The 21,505-nt window shown below is 39.6% G+C and overlaps 1 protein-coding gene across 1 annotated transcript; it reads left to right on the forward strand.

The window, feature by feature from the left end:
- Positions 1–1,659: 1,659 nt before the first annotated feature.
- GARIN2 (golgi associated RAB2 interactor family member 2) lies at positions 1,660–18,314 on the forward strand. The gene is made up of 6 exons (XM_046007345.1): positions 1,660–1,818; positions 4,635–4,834; positions 5,516–6,059; positions 9,284–9,531; positions 15,743–15,771; positions 18,250–18,314. Exons 1-6 carry the CDS (start codon positions 1,660–1,662, stop codon positions 18,312–18,314), a joined length of 1,245 nt encoding a protein of 414 aa, XP_045863301.1.
- The last annotated feature ends 3,191 nt before the right edge of the window (positions 18,315–21,505 follow it).

The raw sequence follows: 21,505 nt of genomic DNA on the forward strand, positions 1-21,505 counted from the left end.
TCCTCTTCTACCATCCTCTCTCCTGTTCAGACACTCTCCCCACCCTGCTAGGTTCTGATTTCTTATATTGCACCTCCCGTCTCCTGAAAACAGAGGCCTTCTTGCCTCCTTTGGGTTCTGAGCTAAGGTCCCAGTACAGATTCCTGCCTCTCTTTATCCCAGCTGATGGATCTAGGAAAAAACTGTTCAGGAATAAAAGAGAATAGGAAGAAAGAGGACACCTTCTGGATTCTTTGGTGCTCCCTCCCTTTCCTCCTTTCCATCTGTCCTGACCTGTTCTGACCCCTCTCACTCTTGCCATGTCTAACGTCCATCTTTCTAAGCACACAAGACAATATTAAGCCATGGGAAAAGGCATAATCAGTCAGACTAATCAGACTGTGAAGGTTTGAATCCTGGCTTGGGGACTTGGGTAAGTTACTTACCCTCTAGAAGCCTCTGCTGCATGGTGTATAAAATGAGCATCTTAAGAGTGCTACTTCATAGTATTTTCAGAATTAAACAAGATAGTGCATGTAAAGTCTGTTGCCTGCCACATATCAAACCCTAAATAAATTTCCTTCTTATTTCCCATCCCCTGTGTGTGAGATGGTGGTGATGGTGGTGATAGTGGTGGTTTTATCTCTCTCTCTCTCTCTTCCTGAATGCTCTTTCTTTTTGTCTCATTCCTTTTACAATTAGCTTTACTGAACTATTTTTACTTCCTTGCTTTTCCTGATTCTTCTTACTTTCCCTATGTTCATGTATAGCTGTGCTGAAGGGAGGCATTGAGTTGCCGCTAGCAGAAGGTCTGATGGGGAATTCCTATGCCAAGAGTCATTGCTCATAGGATGCCAGGTAGCTGTGGTCTCTGCCTCCCATGACCCTGGCTGGGACAGCAACAAGACATGTCCACTACTTACCCCATAGCTTGAACAAAAGGGAAAAAAACCTCTGAGAAAGGACTGAGGTGGAACTATGTATTCGCAGTGGAATACAGGAGCAGCTGCTTGCCAGTTAAGGACCCCTCCTCTAACTGGCATGGGATTTGTGAAGAGGGAAGGAGGTGATCATTTAAAAACATGAACAGAATTACATTCTGAGGCCTTGTTCCCTTCTTGGAATTCTGTCATTTCTAGTCAATAAAAGGTGAAATCCAGTGATGCCAGAGCCACTATTTTTTGTTGAAGTAATTTCTGGAGAGAACCAGAGCAACAGTCATTGATTCGATAGAAATCTACTATTTACCTCTCAACCAAGAGCTAAGCATCAGTCCAGGGTGAATGGTCAGGAAAACATGTTCTCAGTTTAGTATGGTTTGATACCCTATTTACCAAAAAAAGGAGGGGGGGAAGGGCGGTAGTACCATTAATTACGAAGACAGAAAATGATGATTTGGGGGATGTGGCACACGTGTTTCACGACCTTCTAAAGAGGCCTTTCCTAACTGCCTTCATTAATTTAGCCAGCCCCACACCCCAGGCTACGTAGGGACAGGGATCTTACCAATCATGTTCAGACATATCTCCAATGCCCAATGCAGTGCCTGGAATATCATAGATGTTGATAAAAATTTGTTGAATCAATGAGTAAGGGAGGCAAATTTATTATATTAAAATTTCTCTATCTGTTCATTGTGTTCCCATTCCCTCGACTCTCTGATGTTTGCATGTAAGCACCATGAAGAAGAACAATAGGAACCCTACCACAAGGATCAATGAGCGAGATGCCATCTCTGTCCCAACCTCCCAGGATCCAAGAAATCTTCAAAATATGTTGGATGGAGGAGAGTATGCCCCTTTTGTATCTCCTCCCATATTAGAGAGCAATTTTATCCAGGTAAATAATATTTGAGCCCTGAATTAAGTTCCAATAACATCAGTGATTAATTTTCTCAAAGAAATTGAGAAGATTAAGAGTAGAATTATTCTAAATGTGATAAAGGAATGCATGAGACAATTAAAGGGAACAATTTGGGGACTTTAACCAACCTAAAATAATTATAATGTTAAAGGAAAATTCATTTCAAATTTTCCCAGCAAACTCTCACCTGGGAATTCTGTTCTAATGCCACTATACTTGTCATTCTATCATAATCTTCCCAAGATGACATGAAGAGCTTACGGTGAATTCCGAACATCCTGACCCAGGAAAGCATTCAGATAGCTCCTTTCTTAGATCTAGAAGACATTTTAAAGAATAACATCTATGACACAACTGGGTATTATAATGAATTTTGGCTCTTAGTTCTGAAAGTAAAAATTGTCAAATTGTCAGGAAGAAGAGATTTCTTCTCATAGAAATGTACCAACATCATGAAGGAAACTGCATTTCCACACATTTGAGAGCAGTTTTGCTTTCCCTAGACATTCAACATTAAAATCTTCAGACAAAGAAATGGGGAAATGAGTTCACTGTTGTAGGCTGTACCCTTAAACGCCACGTAAGGCCATGATCAAGACTAATACGAAACACCCATGCAAGCAGCCCCTCAGCTGATTCTACAGAGGGGAGACAGGGAAGACAACAGGCACTTCTTCCATAAACGTGTCCTCTGCCCTGATCCCCGGGTTCTAGGGAGGCCTCCTCACCCTCCAGAACACCAGAGGCAGGTGTTTAAAGAACCTAATGTTTCAGTAATGCCCAGAACAGATGTGATAAGTTATGATTTGATGATTTTACCTTCTATATGCTTCTTTCCTACTAATAATCTTCTTAATTTTTCACACTTCTTTCCTACACCCTTTTCAAATAACCTTTTGCATGTTCTAACGAACCCTGAGGGAGGGAGGTGGCTCTCTGTAGGTAGACATGCCCATATCATGATTGGGTGAGTTATTTCCTTCAACATACACAACCTTTGATGGTTAGTATGTCTTTGGAAGCAAGTTGCCACAGGTCCCTGACCCAACTTTAAACAAAAAACAACAGTTATCTCAAAATAAAAGAGCCAGAGGGCGTCAGCTCCCTTGCAGGGAGTCCTCGAGGACCCAGGCCCTCCCTTGTGCTCTAGCCCCCCCAAGTTAGCTCCCCTTGGGACATTACGTGCAAACAACTGCCAGAAAGAGAAGAGGTGCTCTCATCATAGCAACTTTTTGTGAGGACTGAGAAACTTTTCCCAGAGCCGCCAGAAGGCCCCCCACTGTGTCTGATTGGCTGAGCCCAGGCCACAGGGCCCTGTTGAAAGCAAGCACTGGCAAGGGGATGAAACTGCAACGGCCAATCGAGGTTCATCAGTATTTAACCCCTGAGCCTGAGCACCATCCCTCGGGGGCAGTACTGGATGGATTCTGGATTCTGTTAATCAGGCACGGCTCTGGACAGGTCTATAGTGTGGGCTACAACCTCTTTCAGAGGAGAAATGTGTGTGTGTGTGTGTGTGTGTGTGTGTGTGTGTGTTTATATAAAATCACTTAAAAAACATATATATATATATGTTTTTTAAGTGATTTTATATATTAAGTGATTTTATATATATATATATATATATATATATATATATATGTTTTTTAAGTGATTTTTTGTGTTTTTGAGTTAATGTACAACTGAGAAACCACCAAAGGTTGCCCCTCTCTGGCTTCCTTCACATCCTTGTCTGGCCACTTGCCAGTCTTCTTTCCTTCCAACTGTTAGAGACTTTACTGGCCAAGATTCTCGGACTTTGGGATTTTTGCATCTGCTGTTCTTCTGCCTGAAAGCTCTGGTCACCCAGCCGCTTCAACTCCCACCTTGTCCAGGTCTCAGCCAGAGGTCTCTTCCTCAGGGGCGATTTCTCTGACCCTGTGTCTGGGGTGTACCAGAGCTGGCTGACCAGTAAATGTTCAGAAGATTTGTGAGCCCGTCATTAAACACAGATTTTTAAAATTTTTTTTAAAGATTTTATTTATTTATTTGACAGAGAGAGACACAGTGAGAGAGGAAGCACAAGCAGGGGGAGTGGGAGAGGGAGAAGCAGGCTCCCCGCTGAGCAGAGAGCCCGATGCGGGGCTCAGTCCCAGGACTCTGGGATCATGACCTGAGCCGAAGGCAGGCGCTTAACAACTGAGCCACCCAGGCACCCCACATATTATTAAAAATGAAATCACATAAGCTCATATACTCAAACCTCATGTTTTGTATTATTTTACTACCTTTAACTATTATTTTTGCTCTCTAGGTTACAGATATAAGAGTTTGACAAAGGTCAATGAAGACTACACTGAATTTAAAATAAAGTTTTGTGTATATTATTATTTGTAAATTGTGTGTTACTCATCTTTTATATCAGTAAAATATATAAGAAACATATGTATATCTTCCAACAGATAGTTGTTACACATTTACTAGCACACCACTACCTGTATCCCCTCTTAAATCAAGTCTCTTGTTATATGCCTCACAGCACAGCACCCTGAACTTGTCCTTGGTAATATTTCTTGCAATAATAATTAGTGACATACTTGTTTAATGTTCACCTTCCCTGATAGAATCCCCATGGTCCAGGGACTGTGTCTGTCCATTCACGGTGATAATGTCCAGGAATTCGCATCAGCGAGTAATGGCACAAATGCATCATCAGGTTCATTTCTGCTTTATTTCCTGCACTGCTCAGGTAAGCACAGTTGTCGGGGCCATGCCCTTTAGCAGAAAACTCCTCTTCCTGTTCTCTACCCTAGGTTAACAGGAGAGGTGAATCCATTTACCTTCATAACCGAGCCAACTGGGTGACTGTAGGCATCTGCTCTTCCAGTGGAACCCACAAGACCCCCAACGTGATGCTTCTGGCACATCTGACACCTGAAGCTCAGAAGAATACAAAATCCCTGTTTCAAAGTCTCCTGACCGCTCCTTCCCCGCAAAGCCTGGTGCTCACCAGGTGAGTTACAAAGGGAAGAGGTTAAGGATCTTTCAGAAAAGATGCTTTACCCCTGAGAAGCTGAAAATAAAAACACCAATGACATTGGCCCCAAGGGAGCATCTCCCTTGCATCCTGCTACAAATGGCAAAGAATCATGTCCTTAAAGTCTGGGAAAACAGCTTATGACAGGCTGGCAGTCAAACAGGTCAAACCTAAGTAACAGTAACTGAAGAGTCAATAGAAACCGGCTGTCCAGAACATGCTCTTCCTTCCCCAGCATCCCAGCTTCCATCAGAATTCTCTCTGGTCTTGTCTCAAGCCACTCACTTGCCGTGTGACCTAGAGCAATCACTCAACTACTCTCAGCTTTGCAGGATTAACAAAGTGGGACAACCCCTCACGATAAATAGTTGATACTGATTTTTTTTTTTTTTAAGTTCATCAGAGTCTTAGGAGTATAATTGGAGCCCTCAGCAGCCTGGCTCCATGTACTAAAAAATTAAAGTTTTGAGCCTCAAAACTAAAAACCAGACACAGGAACATGGTGGCCACAGAAGGTTCTGCCTGCTCCAGCCCAGGGCTGTCTGGGAGATGAGCCTGCTGTCCTCTCGCTCTGCAAACAGCTACACAACACAAAAGGAAAGGCCTTTTGGTAGGTCTCCAGTCAGGCCCCCAGATGACCTTTGTGATTCTTTTCAGGTTCCTCCCTCTGCAGTTTGTGACCCTTTCTGTGCACGATGCTGAGAACATGCGCCTCAAAGTAAAGCTGGTGAGTGGTCGAGCCTACTACCTACAGCTCTGCGCCCCTGCGTGTAAACAAGACACCCTCTTTTGTCAGTGGGTGGAACTCATTTCCCTCTTGAATGAGGAGAAAGCCAAAGTTTCCAAATTGTCGAAAGTCTCAAGCCTCTCAGAAATCACTAATAGCACCGACATCACGGGCTCGGGGGACATCATGGATATTGCAGCCTCCACAACCCTACAGCGCCCACCCTTGTGCTCGTGTTCAGAACCTGCACATGCCGTAGAAAGCAATGATTTCTCAGATTTCACCGATGTCACCGATGTCACTGATGTCACCGACGTCACAGATGTTCCAGAAAATGAGGTCACAGAGGCCCCAGATATAAATATTGTCACAGAAGTCACAGAAGTCACAGACCTCTGTGACGTCCCAAACTGCTCGGAGGTCACAGTGGTGTTTGAAAATGATGACATACTAAGGGCCAAGCAAGAGGAAAAGGTAAGGGACATGGCAGACGTTCATTTCTTAATAATTAAGAGTAAGAGTGATAACCAACATCACTCTTCTTGGTTGACTCCTGAATACTGCTTATCAAAATACTATGGCATGTGCTCTGAGTAACCTAATTTTAAATAATGGGATATTAGTCTTAAGCACTGGTATAAAGGAGTTACAAGAGGTATCCTGAAAGAGGCAGGGACTATCCTTACCATCACATTTAACCCAGTATCAGAAAGCTATGGTGATGGGCGCCTGGGTGGCTCAGTGGGTTAAGCCTCTGCCTTTGGCTCTGGTCATGATCTCAGGGTCCTGGGATCCAGACCCGCATCGGGCTCTCTGCTTGGCAGGAAGTCTGTTTCCCCCTCTCTCTCTGCCTGCCTCTCTGCCTACTTGTGATCTCTCTGTCTGTCAAATAAATAAATAAAATCTTAAAAAATAAGAAAGAAAGCTGTGGTGAGATGAAAGGAGCTTCAGGACTGGGGTCAGAAGACCCAGGTTGGATTCTTACCCTGCTGCATAACTGTTTGGCCAAACCACTGGAGCTGTTTGAGCTGCATGAGTTTCCTCATCTCCAAAACAAGGATACTAATGTCACATAAGGGCTATTTTAAGGTTCAAATGTGTATAAAAGTACGCAGTACATTGAAGGATGGGGTGAAATTTCAATCGGTAAAAGTGAGGATGGAAATAGAAAAATAAAGTGCCAAAAGAAGTGAGTGTGTTTAGAAAAGGCTAGAAAGTGGAAAAACACAGCAGTATCCAAGAATGGTAGTTCAGTTCGGCTGGAGCATAATATATGTGGAAAATATTAGGTTATAGGATTGGAGAGTTGTTTGCAAACCTTGAATGCCAAATGAAGAGTTATGGGCATTGCTCTCTGGGAAAACTTTAACCACAAAAACCCTCTGTGTGAGGGAGTGAAGGAACTGTGCTTTTAGAAAGATCACTCTGATGATATCGTGGATTGTAGATAAAGGCATAAGTTTGAGGACCTACTGCTGGAAATCCTCCATGGGGCCCATTATAGAAAAATCACAAAGGGCAAGGACAGACATTTTACAGAAGAAAACTGCCAATAAATACACGGGAGAAAGTTTTACCTCACTAGTAACCAAAGGAATGCAAACTTAGAAAAAAGCCTATAAAACTGTTAATTGAAAGAATAAAAATAGTTCAGTGTTAGTAACGGTGTTGTCAACTTGGAAGTCACATAGATTCATGGCAGAGATAAGAATTGGCCCAAACTTTCTTGAAATCATTATGAATCAAGAGCCTAGGGACACCTGAGTGGCTCAATGGGTTAAAGCCTCTGCTTTCGGCTCAGGTCATGATCCCAGGGTCCTGAGATCGAGACCCGCATTGGGCTCTCTGCTTGGCAGGGGGGCCTGCTTTCTCCTCTCTCTGCCTGACTCTCTACCTCCTTGTGTTCTCTGTCTGCAAATAAATAATAAAATCTTTTTTTTTAAAAGCCTAAAAAAGTTTATTCCCTTTGCCTCAGTGATTCCATTTCTAGGAATCTTCCTTAAGGAATTAATCAGAATGAAGAATGAGGATTTAGCTATAAAGATGTTAATAATACTGATGTCATGTTTGTCAAAATGAAATAATGAAAATTTGGAAGGAACCTAAACACCCACCACAAGGGAGTCAATAAATTGATATAAATCCATGAAGGGCAGGTGCTGTATTAATCTTTTCCAGGAGCGATCATAGTATCTGGCAAGATCATAGACAGTCGGAACATATTTGTTAAGTGAAAGACTACTCTATAGTTATTAAAATTGTTGGGAAAATTTTTCTTTACCTGGAGAAATTTTCATGATTGAAAAAAGTTGAGTGAAAAATTAAATATGATCCCTGTTACATAAAAATACATGTATATGCTCATAAGCAAAGTTGGGGGGAGAAGTCATATTATTAACAGCATCTTATTTCCAGATTGTGGGATTATAGGCAATTAATGTTTTTCCTCTTTATGCTTTTCTGTTTCCTACAATAAAATAACTTTAAATCCAAAAAAATTCAAGCAGTTTTACATACAATTTGCAATGACATGAGGAAAATGCTTTTAATAAATCAAGTGAACAATGTAGGATATAAAACTGAAATGTTATCACAAAACAGACACATACAAAATAAAAGACAAAAAGCCTGAATGAAATGTGCCATAAGTGTAGTTATTTCTGGCCAGTGGCCCCAAGAAATTAATAATTTTCTCCCTTCCACTTTATATCTTAGAGGATCTTCTAAATGATCTATAATAAATGTATAAATATGTGTTGCTTTCACTGATGGAAAAAAAGTTTTTCCTTAAGGAAGAAGAGTACTGTGTTATTTTCCAGGGAAGTTAATAGAGGTGGTGAATGAGGTGGTGGCCACGGGAGGAATGAGGAGTTGGGAGGAGATAGTAGAGAGACACAGTGTTTAGGACCAGCTGACCCATTGCTCAGAGGCCCAAGACAGATTCTGAGGGAGGTAGTGAGTGGCTAGAGAGGTGGTCCATTAATAGAACCCAGGAAACAAGACGAAAAGGAGAGATTTTACAGTATTAGTTTTAGATATGGGTTCTAACTCTTTTGAAAAATGAACTCTTTTGCCTCAAAAGACATGACTCATGTCACCTATTACTCTTTTTTAAAAAAAAAGATTTATTATTTATTTGAAAGAGAGAGAGAGCATGCATAAGCAGGGGGAGGGGCAGGGAGCGAGGGGGAGAGAGGGAGAGAACCAGACTCCCAGCCGAGTGTGGAGCCTGACAGGGGGCTTAATCCCAAGGCTCTGAGATCCAGACCTGAGCTGAAATCAGGAGTTGGACACTTAACTGACTGAGCCACCCAGGCGCCCCCTCACCTATTTGATACTCTTAAATTAAGAGCAACATCAGATTGGGGAGCAGGTGGCAAGGTATTTTTAGACAACCTTCTTTGCCCCAACAATTCAGAAAAAGGAAATGCTGTAATTAAGTACTAATTTTCGGGGGTAAGCTGACAGGATTTTACCCAAACACATGAGCTTCTGAATTTGCAGTGTCAAGTCCCAGACTGTCAGCTTCCACACACCACCAACCCTCATTCCCTCAACCTTCCACCTGTGACCTTGAGGGCACCCAGTAGATACAGAATGAAATGATTGCTGTATTAGGTATTTTTGCTCCATAAATTATCTATTTTTGTGCAATGCTCTCCTGTTACCTAATTCGCTGCTGTTTATTATTTTCAAAGGAAAAAATGGGAAACACTCTGAAGCCTGGGTGTCTACGAGACACAAAAATTAAGAACGAGTTCAAAGAATCCTCAAAACATGTCACCATCTCAAATGTAACACTGACTTTCCAAGGTGAACAATGTTTTCATACTACCTTGAGTCAAGAAGAAAGTGACACAAGTTCATCCAACGAGCTAAGTGCCAGATCCTCTGAAATAAGGACAACTGAATTTAAAAGCCTGGCTCTCGAGGCTGAAGAATCCAGGTATGTGACGTGGGGAAACACCAGGGGTGCTAAGACGTGAGGGAACGTGAATAAGTGTATGCTCTACCATCTCTGCCGCTCTGGCATTTGTTGCTGAAGATTCTCCGCTGTAGCTATGATGTAATTGAACGATGACCCAGTCGTCTCTTCATTCTCCACATTTGGTTTAACCTTGTCTAATTTTTATCCTCCTGTCAACTTCTCACACCCTTCAGTTCACATTCTAGGCTCTCTGGTGTCAACTGCATGTGTTGAAGGGTATAGGATAGAAGCAGAGTGTCCACATTTTGAGGTAAAGGCGCTTGTCTCCCAGAGTGACTATGGGCACTCCTGCTTTTACTTTATACTTCTCTCCATGTTCTTCTCTACATATTTCTTATGCTTTAGTACATTTCCAATAACTTCATCATCAAAAAAATACTTCCATAATTTTATTTATTCTTTTTAAAGATGTATTTATTTAATATTTTAAATTAGAGAGTGCTGGTGGGGGAGGGGTGGAAGGAGACGGGGAGAGAGAGAGAGAATCCTGGAGCAGAACCCCCGCACCCCCCCACCCCCAACTGAGCACAGAGCCTGACTCAGGCCTCCATCTCACAACCCTGAGATCATGACTGGAGCTGGAATCAAGCGTTGGGTGCCCAACCGACTGAGCCACCCACGTGCCCCTGTTTCCATCATTTTAATACTCAAGTGCAAGCTGAATATGTGAGAGAACTGTTGTATTATAAAGATAAAAGTTAATCCAGTCATTTCAAAGTAACACTTAAAAAGAAACCACAGAAACACCTCGAGATTTAAATGTTTACTTGAGCAAGAATGAAATATGGAATGTAATGAATTATGTCTAAAATCATTTTAAGTATAAAAAAAGAACAGGAGAAAACAAATCAAAAAAAAGAAAGAAATGACAAAGATTATAAGTAATTTGGAGTACTACAGAGTTTGGTTGCTTCTTCAAAAAGAATGACAAAACAGGCAAACCACTGGACAATTTTTTAAAAAAAATTAAAAAATTAGGGACACCTGGGTGGCTCATTGAGCATTTGCCTTTGCTCAGGTCATGATCTCAGGGTCCTGGAATTGAGCCCCGAATTGGGCTCCCTGCTCAGCAGAGAGCCTGCTTCTCCCCCTCCTCCCTGCTCATGCTTTCTCTTGCTCTATTTCTCTCTCTCCCAAATAGTAAATAGAATCCTCAAATAAATATTTAAATAATAAAATTAGAAATTTAAAAGGTCATCATCAATAAGAACAATAGTAAAATGTTACTGAGAAATATTATGTACAACTTTTTTTCAATAACTTTGAAACCCTAAGTTAAATAAATGACTTTAACAAAAAGGCAAGGAGGCAAACTAGCACTTGAGAACACAGAAAAAATTTATCCAAGAGCTCCCATTAAAGAAAAAAACACAGCTGTGACTTTTACTGGACAGCGTTTTAGATACTCTAAAAATTACCTCTATTTAATGTAAAGTTTTCTTTTAAATATAGAAAAATTATGTTATGTTCTCCTAATTTTTTGAAGCAAATAATTTGTCTGGATTATAAAGCCAGAAAGGCAACACAAGAAAGAAAATTCTTGATTAATCCTCCTTAAGACAATATATGGTAAATTCACAGAATCTTAGCATGCAAAATGTAGCGAGCTTAATATAAAATTAAGGAAACTGTCAGTATAAGTCATTATTTGAAAGAAAAGCAGAAAAAAAATCATAGATACCTTAAATACATTTGAGAGACTTTGATATTTTTGATAAAGATCCACAAAATGCAGAAGAGTTCTCCTTCAGCACGGTGAAAAATATTTATTCCAAACCGGAGCCAAAATTGTTTTTAATGAAGAAATTCTAGAAGCGTGCTACTTAAAACTTAGAACAAATTAAGGATGTTCTTATTAACATTTCTATGTGATATAATATAAGGGAGTCTAACAGTTGCAATAGAACAAAGAAATATGATGGGTAAATACAAGATTTTTTTTACAAAATCACTCTTTACAAATGGAAATTCGTATTTAGAAAATTTGAGAATCATCAAATATCTTGGTTTGTAAACAGTTTTAGGAAGGTCACAGATTATAACATAAACTCACAAAATATTGTTCGTTTCATGATTTTTATTAACAAACAAAAAAATGCACTGAAAATGTATTTTTCAAAAGCAGCAATAAAATTCAGATACTTAGTGAGAGTGACAAGAGACCTGTATATATGGAATTATAAAACTCTAATCGCAGAAGCACAAGATGACCTCAATAAGCAAAATTAAGCTATCTGGGCAGCTATATTTAAGACAACAGAGATGACAAGGCCTAAATTAATTTATAAATTTAATACAGTACCAATTATCTAAATAGCATATCTCAGAGAAATTATACAATTATAGAAAGTATGTGGGAAAAATAGGGGTAATAATCTCAAGGAAACCACTGGGGCTGGAAAATGTCTAGAGGTTGTATAAAACCTTACGCCATATTATAATTAAACGGCCGTCAGAAACACCAGTGAAAAGTTTAGGATATAGAAATTATGATAATAAAATAGATTCAAACTGATAGAAGTCTGAAAGAAACATGAATAAAAGCAAAACTATAGAATATGTTGGCTAAAGATCTATACTGTACCACAAAAAAATAATTTCAGATGGGTAAAGAGTCAAATATTTTAAAACTAAAATAAACTAGAAGAAAATGGAATGTTCGAATTGCTTTAGTTGCATAAGAAAGATCACTTCTCCTTTGAAGCAACAAAAGAAATTTTCAATAGCAAAGTTTGATCCATTCATTCAATAATATTTACTGAGCACTTTGTATGTGTTAGGCACTAGGAGTACAGCTGTGAAAATAAGTTAGAAGCTGTTTCATTCTAGTGGAGAATATAGATCATACACAAACAAAATACATTATGCCAGCTGGAATGTACTGTGGTAAAAACAAAAATAGAGTTACAGACTAGAAACAGGGATTCAAGGAGGAGGAAGGGTATCTTTCAGTGGTCAGGGACGGCTTCTCTGAGGAAGGGCAGAGATCTGAAGGAAGCGTGGAGCTCTTGGGGAACAGAGTTCCAGGCCAATTGATTATCTAACAATTATGAATATCTATCTCCCAAAAATCATTTTAAGTAAAGAAATTTTAAGTAAAGAAATACCAGTTCCAGGTCAATTGATTATCTAACAATTATAAATATCTATCTCCCAAAAATCATTTTAAGTAAAGAAATACATAACAGTGGAACAGGGAAAGAATAACTAGATGATCTGTAATGGTTTTACCTCCCATATCTAGATATAGCTGATGGGAATTTGTAAAGGATCCAATTAGCAAGTGGGTTAAAGTTATGAGTAGAAAATTTACTCCAGAAGACAAACACTTAACAAGGAATCAATCTCACTAATAATTAAAGAAATACAAGTTAAGCAATTACCAGTTTGCTTTCAATTAGATGTTAACTGTAACACTGAGTGGGTCCCTGTAAATAGTGGGAACTTTCTCAAGAGTGATGGCAATTCACACTACAAATGATTACACAGCTTGACTTAAAGGAACATGTGCCAAAGAAGTAACTCAAAAGGGAAAATAACTTAAATGAACACATGTTTTGTAGTTAAAACCTGAAAGCAATCCAAACCATGACTGGTGGAAGAAGAGCTAACCAGGAAATATTATGTTAATTTAGTGAAGCAGCAGATCCCCATTAGGAAAAGAATAGAGAATTTCAATAAAAGACCTATATGACTAACAAGGAACTGCAAGCTAGAAAAGTGAAATTCTGAAAAATGTATATACAATGGTATTTTATTTCTACAAAAGGATGATAAGAAACCACAGTGTTTGGGCATAGTTGGTGATTAATTAATATATATTGTAGCTATTAATAGACATTTCCATTAAACTTTTATTGTACATAACCATTATTATGATTACATGCATATTTTAAAATCAAAACTGATGCTAGAAGGCATTAATTAGAGCATTAATTGGAAGACAGAGCAGCTAGAGAATGAGCTTTGCTTTCCGACAAACCGGGGTTCAAATCCTGCTTCCTCTATTTTGGGGCAAGTTAAATTAATTTTTGTCAGACCTCAATTTCTTCATTTGTAACTAAACACAAAGAGGATTTACAAACAAAGCAAAAAGCAAATTTTGGCTCCCAGCAATCCTCTGAAGCCCAACTTAATCAAGGGTGGATCCTTTTTATTGCATATTTGCATCTGGAACGTAATTCCCAGCTGGAGCCTGATCTGAGAATGTTCATTCTGAATGAAAGACATCATAGCTAAGAACAGAATGGAATTCAGTTTATTCCTTGCATGTTTGTAGGGTTAAGACCATACCCTGTGAAAGTGATAAGTAATTTCTTTCTATTTCTCTTCTCCGAGACCATGGATTTCAGTGACATTTTACAATGGGATACTTTGGGAAAATGAAAAAGAAAAATTAAAGGATGACCTTATTGAATATTTTGTCTTCAGATTTATTAGTGTTTACAGTGTAAATTGAGCAGTTTCAATCTAGATGAGTGAAAGACTACGGAGATGTCTATAATATCACTTTAGGTCCTTTAAAAGTGAAGGATTTACTTTATGGAGCATTTATATTCCCTCTCATACCCTGACAACAGTGCTACTACGACTCTTCCCTTTGTTTTAAAGAAGATAATGTCAGGCTTCACTTTAATTTGCACCTATTTCTTTAAAGTACATTTACTTACTATTTCTCAGTCTCTGAAAAACTTTTATCGGTAAGCTCAACCTTCATGTCAATCACCAGACCTATTTGGTGATGGCTACATGAACATTTATTTGCGAACTCCTTAGAAAATTACTAATTTAGGGGCACCTGGGTGGCTCAGTGGGTTAAAGCCTCTGCCTTCGGCTCAGGTCATGATCCCAGAGTCCTGGAATTGAGCCCCGCAGGGAGCCTACTTCCTCCTCTCTCTCTGCCTGCCTCTCTGCCTACTTGTGATTTCTCTCTGTCAAATAAAATAAAATAAAATAAAATAAAGATACATTAAAAAAAAGAAAATTACTAATTTAACCTCTATTTCAGAAAGATCCATTGTAGACCTTAACCTGGATTTCTTTGCCAGGTCCCCCCCCCTTTTTTTTTTAAGATTTTATTTATTTACTTGACAGAGAAATCACAAGGAGACAGAGAGGCAGGCAGAGAGAGAGGTGGGGAAGCAGGCTCCCTGCCGAGCAGAGAGCCCAATGCAGGGCTCAATCCCAAGACCCTGAGATCACCACCTGAGCCGAAGGCAGAGGCTTAACCCACTGAGCCACCCAGGTGCCCCTGCCAGGTCCCTTAAAATGGATCATAATTATGTCTTTATACGTTAATCTGGGAAGCTATTGTATGAGGGTAATTATTCTTCCCAAGTGTTTTATTTTACTCAAACAGCAATGCTTCCAAAAAATGTATTGAAAATGTAGCCAAGAAACAAAGATTTGGTGAAAATTAAATGACTGAAGTTTGTGTTTCAGATGCTAATGAGGTTAAGAAAACAAGTATTTTAATTATTATTATTAACTTTACAAAAATCAGGAATGCAGAAAACTTCTTTATCCAAAGGCATTTCTGAAAGTGAAATGATCTGAAAAACTGACAGCTAGCCTCTTATTTGATCCAGTGAACTATAAGAAATGCAGTTACTTGAGCAAATAGCTGGGCATGTTATTTGCCTGCAAAATTTCCTAACGCTGTCACCCTCCATCAGGGCCATAGAGATTATGATAAAGAAGCCAGCAGAGGTGGGCACCTTCTAACCCCAGGCATCCAGAATCTCGCCCACGTCTCTATGAGAACCTATATTCCCAACACAAGAGACTCTACGTAAACCCCTGATTAGCAGCAATTAGCTCAGTCTCAGCCCCAAATGAGTTTTCAGACACGGGAGAGGCAGTAGGAGGGTTGATGCCCACAACCTCATGGAGTGTCAGGTGATAGATAAAATAAAAATAGATACTGTGTTATTATATACTATTCACTTCTATGGCTTTTACAGGTTGGGTAGCTGGCATGTTAACAGAAATGTAGGTAAATTTTACTCTAAAATGTGTTATTATGTAATACCTTAGGCTTGCTAAACATGTTTCATTACTACCTACAAAGCATTCAGAGAATGGCCAGTTATCTCATACCTAGTCATTCCCTTCTAAATATTTGTGGTTACGCTGGCAAAATTTTGAAATGTGTTGTTTGTTTTTACAGGAGCATGAGAACTGACTCGGTCACCTCAGGTATGGAACGAATCCCTCTACGTTTCTTTGTGGCCTCTGGTATCCAATAGTCACCTCTGGGTGCAGGAACAGAGTAGTTAAGAGCGAAGGAATGCGGCTAGATGTTTTGGTACATTCCCTTTGCTCCACTCCGAGAGTCCTGCAGCGCAGGAACTCTTCTTCAAAGCTTGTCCGCGCATTATCTCTCAAGAAGTAGGCATCAGAGCACTTTTGTCTGTGCGGGCAGAGTACTGAATCCGACTCACTGCATAGGAACCACTCCCAGACCAGCTCTGCAGGCAGAACCCCAACAACAGGGCCTTTATCCTTGCTGATTTGGAAGGGAAGTGGTCTACAACCAAATTTCTCGGTAAATCTCAACTCATCTAGCCCCTCTTTTCTTCTTTCCTGTGTCTTTGGCCTCTGCTTCTTTACCATTTCTCATGACTCAGGATCTTTTGACTTTTTAACAAGTTTTTGACACAGGAGTTGTCCTATAGGCAGCAGTGGACATTGTGTCCTCTTGCTTGCTGTTGACCCACCTCTCAGCTACTAAGTTGGGGGTTGGGGAGGGGGGGCAGGCCTCAGCTCCCATCATACGCATCAAAGAACATCATGGAAGGAACAGAAGAGGCCCATTTCACTGGACTTAAATGAAAAGAAAAAAATATTTCTCCTTTAAAACCCAAGACCATGGGAAGGGAATTCTTAGTCACATTTGAGAGAGTCCAACCCCAAAACGGTTAGGGGCTAGTTGTTTCTATCAGTAGGATTTTTGTCTGTAGGCCTTCCCACTGGGCTTTAGTCTCCAAAAGTACCAGGTGAACATCACTGAGATGTGGTTTTACAGTCCAACCTACAGTACTGAACCTAAGAACACTGTAAGGAAATGCCATCATAGTTTAGAAGAAAAATGTAAAAAATCCTTTGCAGTATATAGCATTTTCACCTATCAATTCCTACTCCAAATTTTATTTCAAAAAGAAATTGCAGTTAATTGTTAGAAATTCCAGAGATGTCCAACAGGCAAGCATTTTCTTCTTGTTTCCTAAAAGCAAGGATTAGTTGTGCAGCAGCCTTATCACTAATAGTTAATTAGCATGCTAGCATGTAATTAGTACAATAGTATATAACACACATCCCAAAGCACTAGTTGTTCAAGCCTTGGGAATTTAAAATTAATGTAGAATGCTGACAGATTTAGTGTCATTCTATATGTGACTGATTCTTTCACCTGTCTTCTGGCACAAAAACTCAATTTTGTTCAAATGAACAAGAATTTGATGCCCATCTATTATATCTGAGGCTCTGTAGAGAGATTAAAAATAGGTAACAGGACATTGCCAGGCCTCAAGACATGGGCATAAATAACATAAAGTAGAATCTTATGGGTGCTTTAAGAGAAGAAAGTGGAGTGCCTAGTTGTAGCTCAAGAGAGAAAATCATGGAAGATTTCTGAAGGAAGGAGACAGTCTTTGAGTTAGGAAAGGGAAATAAGAATATCCTGGATATTAGTGTGAGCAAAATCAAAGAATAGGACCATGCTGGGCATATTCCATTTAGGGATAGTGAGAGACGCCACTGGAAAGCAAAGCAGGAGCCAGATTCCGGAAATCTTGAGCCATGCTGGACAGTTTGAAAAGTACGGTTCAGTAGGGAAGGAGGAAACACTGAAAAACAGAACTAACAAAATTACTGCTGTATTTTAGAATGATTACTCTAACGGCAATCTCTAAGAGCCCCGGAGGAGGCTATAGATAGGAAGTCATTAGAATCGTCCAGGGTGAAAGGTGCCAAAGTCTTGAACCGGGTGTAACGGAGTCGGACGGCAACAAGGGCATGAATAGGTAGTTAGCAAGGTCTGTTGACTGACTACCTGTGGGGACAAAAACAAAAACAAAAACAAACAAAAAAACACAACAACAGCAACAACAAAGCAAAACAAACCTGAGGATGACAGTTTGGGACCACATAAGCAGGAAGTAATGAATCCATGACCCAAGCTGAGAAAAGGAATTCCAGGAAATCTGGAAGGAAATGATAAAGAAACCAGCTGTTAAATACTAAATCTAGAATGAAAAGTCCCAGGTTTGAGTTCATTTAGAACTCTACGGGTGTGAGGTCTCTGGACCTCAAGCTTCTTCAGCTATCAATATGTGTGCAGATAGATGAGGATCTGTATGGGGATGTTTAGTTGTCCCAAGGCCCTCTCAGCTGCTATGATGTCGTAAGCTGATACGTGTGGGGTCCTGGTGACCCCTCTTCGTAAATTCAGCAGGCAGCTTGAAATCAGGTTCTGGAAATCAGGAGCTAAGCAAAGATACAGCCGACGTGCAGTGAACTTCCACTCTCAGCTTGTTAAATCACAAGGGTGGTACAATATACAAATTTAGCTTGCAGTTGTCACAAAGTATTAATTATTTTCCCTGTTTGTTTTCTTTCACATACTTTCTCATTCTTCCTACTTCTCTCTCTGTCTTCCCATGTTTCTTGACTTAGGCTTACATAGTTTTTCCATTTTCCCTTTGATTAGCATTTCCTTACCTGTTGCCACACTCCTCTGAATCACTTTTTCCCCCTTTCATACTTACTCACATTTTACACTTCCTACTCCAAGAAGAGCAAAGATTAGTAGAATCTTACTCCCTTGTCCCTGGAATGTAGGCTGAATGTAGATGAAAAATGAGTCAGTGAATCTGATTTCTATTCTAGGTAGTTCCCGTAGCAATTAAACAAACAAACAAAAATGGTACCTTTAACCTATTCAGGTTCACCATCACCCAACTCCTTTACACCCATGCCTGGAGACCATGGTCTCTTATTCATGTCTCAAACCTCTCAGCAGTTTGACACTTTTCTCCTTTCTGAGTAAGGCTTCATCGAGGGGCATTGCACACGTGCTCTTTTTATGACCAGGCTACAAGGCATAGTCCAGGTTGGCACTGTCTCTCTGGATCTGGGTCCATCTCTCCCTTTTCTTGACTTTTAATTTCTTACCTATCTAGGTTTTACTCTCCTTAGCTCTGCTGATCTCTTTGTGGGAAGCCCAAATTTAGGTTTACCTATGGTCCAATGGTATTTTCCCAAGATGGTAGGCAATTAGACAAAAGATAGAGAGCTGAGAAAGACCACAGGGGAAATTGCTTATGTACTCTGGGGCATGTCCTCTCCATCCAAACCCATCTTTCTTTTCCACTTTTCTTGGGAAATATTGCAAATCAGATTCCTTGAAATCCTAAGCAGCCAGGTTCAGTCTCTGTTTATGAAACACGGTCTAAAAAGAGAAAGGGTGGGAGGACCCAAAAAGGGAAGCTGTTTGTGAAATTTAACAATGGGCTCCATTGGAAAGAATAAAGACATTTTTTAATTTAAGACCAAATTAAGTTGTCTCTCCTTCTGTGCTTTTTTTCTCTCCTGCTTCTGGCTTTTTCCTTTCTTCCTCACTTCCCTCTCTCTTTTCCATGTTCCCCACTATTTTTCATTTGCCCTCTGGCTTCCTCCTCTTATGTCAATCTACTTCCCTCAATCTCATACCTCATCTGTGTCCCCTTTTCTCAGAGGAATGGATGTGAGGAAAGGAAAGTAAAACAGGAAAAGAAAAGGCCAATGGGAAAAAACATGTAAGACAACCAAAAGGTAATTTTTTTTTTTTTACAGTTACAAGTCACTGTAGCTATAAAGGACAGATGTGACGCTTGCACAAAAAGTTGTCAACAAATTGGATCTTTGAGCAGGGAATCTTATTACTTCTATTGTCGTAACAATAGAGGTGGAATGGGATGTTGAGGGTTTGCTGTGGTTTCTGCCCTAGAATCTTTCAAGGATCAAAATGTAACGTCAGCACAGGGGTTAGAGCCACCCAGGCACTCCAGAAATAGCTGTTAAAAACAAAAATTTTAGGGGCGCCTGGGTGGCTCAGTGGGTTAAGCTGCTGCCTTCGGCTCAGGTCATGATCTCAGGGTCCTGGGATCGAGTCCTGCATAGGGCTCTCTGCTCAGCAGGGAGCCTGCTTCCTCCTCTCTCTCTGCCTGCCTCTCTGCCTACTTGTGATCTCTCTCTCTGGCAAATAAATAAATAAAATCTTTAAAAAAAATTTTAAGAAATTAAGGAGTTTCCTTTAACATCACTTCAACATCTAGATTTCAAAAATGAGATCTTATCTGTCCAGAGGATCTTTATTGTTAGAATAAGAAGAGAAGCTTTATTAAAGATGCAATTTTACTTATTTCAATCACTTATTTTACTCATATGTCATTTTTAATGTTTTATACTTACCAGTAATAACTTTTAAAATATTCTATGTTTTAGACCTTTGAATTGAACTGACTTTTCCATTTTTTTTTTGTCAGATAAATACAAACTACTAAACTAAAAAACAAGCATGGCTCAAGAAATAACCAACACAAGAGGAAAAAAAAAGCAGTGTCTTCCATGTGGCAGAAATAAAGGCTACTACTAATCAATCACTGAGCATTTAAGTTCATGCCAATCTAACTTCTTAAATCATGGCTATTGTAATTGTGGATATCAATTTTAAAGAAAGGTAGAGAAATAGAACTATTAAGGCTTTCAATTCATAAACTGAATTTTTATCTGTAGGGCTTCTTTTCTTTGGGGTTGTTGGATAAATTTGTTACCCTCTTTGGTTTCCCTTTTCTCACTTGGACCTTAACCCAACACCTTGTTGTTTCTAACATTAAGCACTATAAGGTTCTTGAAGGTGGGGACTGTGTTCTTTGTGTTTTAAGTGTTGAGCACCTGACCTGAGAGATAGTATTTGCTGAATCAGTGAATGCCATTTCCAAACAGGATTTTAAAAACTTCTGCTCCTTTTTTTTTAAAAAAAGATTTTATTTATTTATTCATTTGACAGAGAGAGAGAGAGAGCACAAGTAGGCAGAGAGGCAGGCAGAGAAAGAGGAGGAAGCAGGCTCCCTGCTGAGCAGAGAGCCCAGGACGCTGAGATCATGACCTGAACTGAAGGCAGAGGCTTAACTCACTGAGCCACCCAGGCGCCCCACTTCTACTCCTTTAAATATAGAAGAAGAACTATACATGGTTCCCATCCAAAGAATAGTTTGGATTTTTAAAAGCCACCACTTAATTCCTTTTCAAAAAGCTGCCAGTCATTCTACCATGTGCTTTGCATGCCTTCTCAGCTTCACGACAATCTGAAGGTTGTTATTACTTTCCTGTTTTACAGACAGATGGTGAAAGCGGAGTTACAGAGGTTACTCCTCTGTAACTCCAGATTACAATGCAGATACAATTATTTATTACAATTAAATAAGCAATGCAGCTAGCGAAAAAAGATATATATAGATATCTATCTCAAATTTCATACTAATGGCAAATAGTACTATTGTGACCTGAGTTACAGCAAGGAATACGTCTCAGCTCCATCTTCTCCTTCCCGTCCCACAGACAAACCTCTAGAAATATATGGTCCAATATGGTAGCAACTGGGTATATGTCACCACTGAGCACTTGAAACGTGGCTGGTTCAATTGAGAAGCTGAATTTTAAATCTCTTGTAATTTTAATTAATTCAAATTTAACTTTAAAAATTGAAGCAGTGTCGAATATTTTTTGCGTTAAACATCAGCACGTTGTTTTGGTAAGGCTACTTTTTTTTCACTTCAACTGTTGAAAATTTAGCATCTGAATTGAGATATACTTTTAGTATAAAATATACAGCAGATATTGCAGAGTTGGTATGAAAAAATAGCAAAATAACTCAATAATTATATTGATA

The sequence above is a fragment of the Meles meles genome, chromosome 6 (assembly GCF_922984935.1).
Source record: "Meles meles chromosome 6, mMelMel3.1 paternal haplotype, whole genome shotgun sequence".
NCBI lineage: Eukaryota > Metazoa > Chordata > Mammalia > Carnivora > Mustelidae > Meles > Meles meles.